This window comes from Thamnophis sirtalis, unplaced genomic scaffold (genome assembly GCF_051295495.1).
Source record: "Thamnophis sirtalis isolate CommonGarterSnake01/CBP01778 unplaced genomic scaffold, rThaSir2_p1.2 scaffold_4, whole genome shotgun sequence".
Taxonomy (NCBI): Eukaryota; Metazoa; Chordata; class Lepidosauria; order Squamata; family Natricidae; genus Thamnophis; species Thamnophis sirtalis.
The window spans coordinates 124,477,570-124,485,285 of record NW_028261384.1 but is presented as its reverse complement, the minus strand read 5'-3'; the positions used below and the strand labels follow the sequence as shown (position 1 = coordinate 124,485,285).

The window sequence follows — 7,716 nt, the reverse complement described above, 5'->3', positions numbered from 1 at the left end:
ATGTTCTCCTATCACATGGGACACAATGGCCTTGATGACATCATCACTGCTATGGTGAGATATGGCTACCCATGTTGAACCAGCCACCAGCCCCGTGGAGATTCGTCCCCTCACCACCCTCCAGGCCTTCTGCATAGCCCTTAAAACCTGGCTGTTCCGACAGGCCTGGGGCTAAAGACTTGCAGCCCCACTTCGAATGGTATGATTGTTGTGCTTTTTAATTGTGTATGGTTTTTATGTTTTGTAACTTGTCTGTTTTTCCCCTCCCTTGAGTTGTGAGCCGCCCTGAGTCCCTTTCAGGGAAAAGGGCGGCATACAAATAAAGCAAAATGAAAAAAAAATGAAATGAAACAACAGAAAGCGCCCTCACTCACTGCATTATGGTGTGGTATGCCGTGGATAGAAAGACACTACAGAGCAGGGGTGGGTTTTGGCGGTTGCTACTGCCGGTTTGCTCAGGGATGTGGTTTGCGCGCAGGGGTGCCTAATGCATACTACGGGTGCATGTGCAGTACTAAAAAAAATGCCCTCTGCGCATGCACAGAAACAAAAAACAAGATGGTGCTGCCGAGGGAACCGGTTCGGCATGTGGCAGGCTGAGTTACTACTTACTTGGCCAAACCAGGCCGAACCGGTAGGAACCCACCTCTGCTACAGAGGGTGGTGAACACAGCATAATACATTATGGGCTGTCCTGATACCACTAGACGAGATCGCTAGGGCTCATTGCCTTAGAGGAGTGAGGAAAATCCTCAGGGATGACTCACATTCTGGTCAGCTCTTCTTTATTCTCATACCATCTGGATGGAGATATAGAAACATAAGCAGCCACACAAACAGGCCGAAGAACAGCTTTTAACCATAGGCTGTCAGACTCCCAAACGAAACATAACTCTACAACAACATAATACGATTGACTTGCGGGACCAGTGCAACGTGCAATAAGTTCACATGGTGTGATAGGACTGGGTATTTGTTAATAGTATTCACTGGGCTGGAGATTTTTCGTCTTTCACTGTGAGTTGTATTGTCCTATGGGCAGAGTTTGGCATTCTGCCGGTTTGCACTGGTTCGGGCAGCGGTACGAGGCTCCGCCCACCCACCCAGACATCATCACGGACTTTCTGCACATGCTCCCACTACCAAACCAGTAGTGAAGATAAGAGGATACCATTTCTGGTTGGGGGGGGTGCACAAAGGAAGGCTCAACCAACCTCATTGTACACATATCGCACTCTGACAATAAAAGTTTGAAGGTCTCAAGGACAGTTGTTTGAACTGTTTTTATTTTAGCCGGTCACAAATTAGGCAGCTCTGTCCTGATCCTCCTACTTTTTTTCTCTGGTTTCAGGTCCACCTGAAATCAGCTATGCTTCTGGTTCTGAAGAAATGGGGCTGTCCGGTGTTATTCCTGCTGATGGCACCTTGTATGATTGCAAGCCAAAGCTCCTCTGAGAATCCCCGACATAAGAAGTTTCTAAGGGAGCACCAGGATTTTCCCGAGACCAAAGTCGTGGGGCAGAATTACTGCGTTGTTATGATGCTACAAAGGGGCATGTCCAGGCCCTGCAAAACCACCAACAGTTTCGTCCATGCTCCAAGCAACCAGCTGAAGGACATCTGCAGTTGGGCTGGGACTTATTATCGCAGAGCTTTGCGGCTCAGCAAATCCGTCTTCCCTGTCACCACCTGTAATCTACAGGGAACGTCACAGGGCCAGTGCCGTTATTCGTCTCAGACGGGACAACGGCAAATCCTCATCAACTGTGATTCTTCTGGTTGGCCTGTCCATTTTGAAGAGAGCAATTTCATGTAGAGTCGATCCACTTGAAACTACGACAATTGGGTAGTTGGGTTATTATTTCGCGGAGTCAGTGCGCTGAAATCCGTAATCCTTGCTTCCCTTTTGCACCCATATCGCATCGCTTCATAATCTCATGATATAAAGAATCTGGCAGGCCAGGCTATCCGGGAGATCTCTGCAAAGTTGCAGTTCAAAATTGGTCTGAAATTCGATGCCTGGATAGAATTGGCAATTTGGGTTGAACCATTATATTCAAATGTACTGTGCGATGTTAGCACCCCGCCCCTAGAAAAATGAAATATTCTAGGAAATATTAAAAAGGCAAAATATTATATTTCCCTGGATGAGAAATGGAAAAACATGTGTAGATAGATAGGTAGGTAGGTAGGTAGGTAGGTAGGTAGGTAGGTAGGTAGGTAGGTAGGTAGATAGATAGATAGATAGATAGATAGATAGATAGATAGATAGATAGATAGATAGATAGATAGATAGGCAGGAAACAGACTCACTCTTAATAGCCCCCACTCTCCTCAATAACCCACAACAGATAACTAGAGATAGCTAGGTCTATTCATAGCCAAATGCCCTCACCCAAGATCAAAGTAAGGTAGGATTAGCCCTCTAAACATCTAGCAACAGGACTCACTACAGGGCATCTGGGAAGATTATATTACCTTGCAAGGCTCAACCGAGCCTGGGACACAACCTACAAAGTTATACCTGCATGGCCCTGAGGGTGTCTGACCACCAACCAGAATACAAGCTCAAATTCAAAAGCCCAGAGAGGGTGTAAAACTCAGGCACTCTCAGCATCTCTTCCCTTTTTGCCCAGGACCTCAAGCCATGTGATCCTGTCCAGCATTAAACCATCTTTCCAAGCAGTCTCCATGTTTCCAGTGTCTTTCTTCCCACTTGGGAATGGAACCCAGGTGGAGGTTTCTTCCAACAGTACACCTCTGAATTAACATTTCAAAAAGACATGCCAAATTGATCCAGATGATCTCAATTGGTCCAGCTGATTTGAAGTATAATATGGGATTTTCCTCATGGGATCACCCATTGGGATCAGAGTCATATTATCCGTGTTCATGTTAGGAGAAGCCTGTCTTGTAGGACCCACTAAACTATGCAGCCTACCAGCCAGAGATGGCATTAGGGACGCTGCAATTCATAACAGTAGTTTAGTTGGGAAAAAAAGGCAATGTATCAGTGGTGGGTAACGACCGGTATGCCCCGGTATGGTGCCTTCTGGGAGCACTGGGTATCGTTCCGGTACGGTGCTCTGGACGGCTACCGGCCCACCTGCGCTCCTTACTGGTATTTGAGCTGTTCGGGGTTTCTGCGCATGTGCACGGAGTGTACGGCGCCTGAGCGACACTCCGCCAAACAGCTGAAGCATCGCGGAGCGTCCACGAAGAGCCAAGGTGGCGCAGTGGTTAAATGCAGCACTGCAGGCTACTTCAGCTGACTGCAGTTCTGCAGTTCGGCTGTTCAAATCTCACTGGCTCAAGGTTGACTCAGCCTTCCATCCTTCCGAGGTGGGTAAAATGAGGACCCGGATTGTTGTTGGGGGCAATATGCTGACTCTGTAAACCGCTTAGAGAGGGCTGAAAGCCCTATGAAGCGGTATATAAGTCTAACTGCTATTGCTATTGCTATCCAGGCAGTAAGTATACATGTGCATGTGCTTGCGTGTGCTGTGCACATTCATGTGATGGACGCCAGGCCCCTTTGCCCTATACTGGTTGCACCAGGATCCGGAACCCACCACTGCAATGTATGCATGATAGGCTATGCACCATATATGGAAAAAAAACCTCCCTTGAGAAGAGTCCATCTCTTTCCAGAAGGGTTCAAAGACATCTTAACCATCTTCCCAATATTTACAGGTATCCTTTGACAAATAATATCTGACTATGAGAATTATGACCCCTGCATGTAAAAAAAAAAACCCCTAAAATCTATTCTATTCCTCATGATGATTGGTAGAGAAGAGGTAGGTTCGGAGAATTAAATAAAGCTTGAACTGTTCATACTCAAAAAAAACCCTACAAGTTCCCCATTTGGGAATCTTCTCCAATTCCAAGTTTCACTAGATTTGTTGAGAATTCATCAACATGACCAAAGCAGCATTGCGCTGCAGGCTACTCTCCTTTAATAAATCAAATGACACCACAATACATGTCCCAAACGGGTGGAGCTTTCTGTGCAATGCTGTTTCTATTCTTTAATCAATTTATTGAAACAGGTTCTATCGAAACTGCCTTCATCTATATACTTAATTATTGGTTATTTCAGAAACAGGCAAGTTCTGTTTCCGAAAGCAACCTTTGAAGGATCCATACGCACAGGGACGGGCTTCAAAAAATTTAGCAAGGGGTTCTCTGCTTGGTTGCTAGGTAGACGTGGCCATGGTGGGGGTGGCCTAGTTGGCCTCTGGCACCATGGCAGAGGATGTTTTTGCCTGCCCCGTGCTCCAGAGGCTTTCCTCAAGCCTCCTGGATGGTGAAAATGGCCTCCCTCATGGCGGAGGATGTTTCCCTCAGGCTCCAGAGGCCCTCCGAAGGCCGGAAATGGGCTCGATTTTGGCCTTCCCAAACTTCCGCTAGGTTCATTTTTCGCCCTCCCCAAGTCTCTGTGCCCACCCTGTACTTCCTGCATCTAAAATGGGCTGTGTGGGGACTCCTTGGGAAGAGGAGGGGTGGGCGGGGCCAGCCAGGAATGGGATTTGGGGGTTTTCAAAACTGCACAGAATCTTAGCTACAGAGGTTCTCCTGAACTCCTGCAAACCCCCAGCAGCCCACCTCTGCATATACATACACTCATACAATTATATACAGACTTACGCCTGGACGTAAAAATTAACGTTCAGCTATAGAGAAATTGCAATAGGCATTTAGCACAGGTTTGCTTGTATCTTTGATAAATTAAATAATGGAAATCATTGTGATCTCTCTTTTTTATTAGAAGAATTAGCTACAGGTGATCCTCAACTTACAACAGTTCCGTTAGTGACCGTTCGAAGTTACAACAGCACTGAAAAATGTGACATGGCTTTTTTTTCATACTTATAACCGTTGCAGCATCCCACATGATCAAACTGGGACTCTTGGGAACTGACTCACATTTACGATGGTTGCAGTATCCCCGGGGTGGGTGGGTGGGTGTGTCATGTGATCCCCTTTTGCGACCTTCTGACAAGCAAAGTCAATGGGAAAAACCAGTTTCACTTAACAACCACGTTACTAATTTAAGAAACCGCAGTGATTCACTTAACAACCGTGGCAAAGCAGATCATAAAATGGAACAAAATTCACTTAGCGAACAAAAATTTGGGCTCCACTTTAGTCGTAATTCAAGAACTACCTGTAGTATAAGACGCATAAGTGGAGGAAATACAAACCTCTCTTATTTTTCTAGCTGTATGCTAGAAACATACCAGGAATTCTAAACTGCTCACGTCATGGGTTGTTTTCATGATTTGGGAGGTCACCATTTTGTCCAATTCCAGATGGCTCAATCTTGGCAAATAAATCACTTACTTGGCAAGCAGTTGTTTGCCAAGTTAATTGCATAGGAAGATTCCGCAACAACAGATTACATCAACTTCCTCCAACGCTTATGGAATGCAATTGCTTTGGGGAAACAGCTGGTGCAGCTCATTTTCAAAAGTAGAATGGGTCAAATCTGGTTTGCAATCTGAAATCCTCTCCCTTTGCCACCCACGCCTCCTCCTTCCATAAGCATAGCTCACATGTACACAGTGGTGTAACCTTGTTACTGTATTAGCCATTTTTCTGGTTTTGCACAATGCGTTGATCTAATCTACTCTCTCAGGTTCCCACAAGCCTCGAAACCACCAAAGGTGAACTACTGGGAAGCATAATCCAGTATAGCCTTGTTGGAAGATATGTCCTTCTGGGTTCAGTGCCAAGTGGGGAAAAAGACCCTGGATTTGCGGAAGTTGCTTGGAAAGAAGGTTTTAAAGGTGGACAGGATCACATGACTTGAAGATGTTGGGTGAAGAAAAAAAAGGGGAAGAGATGCTGAGAGTGCCTGAGTTTTATACCCTCTCTGGGCTTTTGAATTTGAGTTTGTATTCTGATTGGTTGTCAGACTCCCATGGGGCCATGCAGGAGCAACTCTGCAGGCTTTCCTGAGTCCCAGGCTTGGTTGAGCCTTGCTGGGTGATGTGATCTTCCCAGGTGCCATGTGGTGCGATGGGTAGAGTGCTAATCCTATCATGTCCTGAGGGCCATATCTTAATCCCATCATCCTGGATCTGAAAGGGGGCGGGGGCAGGGAGCTGCAGGAAGCTGCTTTGTCTTTAAAACACGTTTCTCCTTTTTTCCAAGTAAACATAATATTCTGCCTTTTAAATATTTCCTAGAATATTCCATTTTTCTACGAGAGTGGAGGGTGCTAACTTTCTGCAGCATGTTATGTGAAAGCGGTCACTAGGTTTTTAACCAAGGGGCTTAACTGTGTTCATGGGAACAGACTTTTAAAACCAGATCAGAGAGATAGTCTTTATCCAGGGGACAGCTAAGATGTACACAAATCTCCAGTTCTTTGCTGCCATCTAATGATCATGTCTGTGGTGGCCAGACTTTAACACGTTTTCATAGAAGTAATACAGGAAGCAGTATGTTTTTGCTTTCTTCCACAATTTTGTTTTGCTTTCCGAGCATGGGCTTTTCCTAGTGGTCTCCCATCCAAATATTAATCAGGTTCTACCTTTCTTTTTAACACCTCCCTCCCCCCCCCCTCAAGCTAGGTACTGACAACATGTACATACACCAGGAAAGAATCCTAGAAAATCTAAAAGATGTCCAAAGTGATGGAAATATTTAAATATTCAGAGTACATAGTCAATATAGTAGATAGGACTGTATAGTTTCAGTGTATAATGTTTGAATCATAAGTTAGCTGTGTGTGTGCAGCGGCAGCGAAGTAATCCAATGCAATCCCAAATTGCATTAACAGAGAGACATAATCACAATCAAGTGATGTACTAATACCACTCTATAAAGCCTTAATAAGACCACACTGCATCCAGTTTTAATCACTATGCTATTAAAAAGATGTTGAGACTCTAGAAAAAATGCAGAGGAGAGCAATCAAGATAATTATGGGACTGGAGACTAAAACATATGAAGACCGGTTACAGGAACTGGGCATGGCTAATCTAGGGAAGAGAAGGACCAGGGGAGACATGATAGCAGTCTTCCAATATTTGAGGGGGCTGCCACAGAGACTAGTGGGGTCAAACTATTCTCCAAAGGCCAAACGAGGAATAACGGATAGAAACTGATCAAGGAGAGATTCAACCTAGAAAAAGGAGAAAATTTTCTGACAGGGAGAACAATCAACCAATGGAACAGCTTTACATATGCATGCATGTATTTAGTCAAACATGTACCAGATAAGAGGTATAAATATAAACATGGAAAGGATCACAGGAATGGGGTACTAATTAATGGGGACAATAGGACAGGGATGGTATACACGCTGGTGCATTAATGCACGCCCCCTAAGCTTGCCTTCGGAAGTTGTGGGATCTTCATCATTGGAAGCTTTCAAGAAGAAATTGGACTGGCATTTGTCAGAAATGGTGTAGGCAGGGTCTCCAGCTTGGGCAGGGGGTTGGACTAGATGACCTACAAGATCCCTTCCAATTCTGTTTATCTATCTGTTTATCTACCAAAAGGATGTAATTAATTAAATCTTGGGTGACTCAAAGACAGTTTGGAGGATTTATATTATGTGGGGTGGCTTCCCACAACACCTAAGATCAAAGAGCTAGTTTGTGAATCGCACTCTGGGGAATTCAGTATTGCAATATTATTTACTTGAAATATTGCAAAAAGAGTCATTATTTCACCCAAAAGCAAAGAAAACGGGGGGGGGGA

At 44.9% G+C, this 7,716-nt stretch overlaps 1 protein-coding gene across 1 annotated transcript; it reads left to right on the top strand.

Moving 5' to 3' along the window:
• On the top strand, positions 1-1,816 carry LOC106537892 (ribonuclease). Its single transcript, XM_014052174.2, has 2 exons — positions 1-54; positions 1,352-1,816. Exons 1-2 carry the CDS (start codon positions 1-3, stop codon positions 1,814-1,816), a joined length of 519 nt encoding a protein of 172 aa, XP_013907649.2.
• The last annotated feature ends 5,900 nt before the right edge of the window (positions 1,817-7,716 follow it).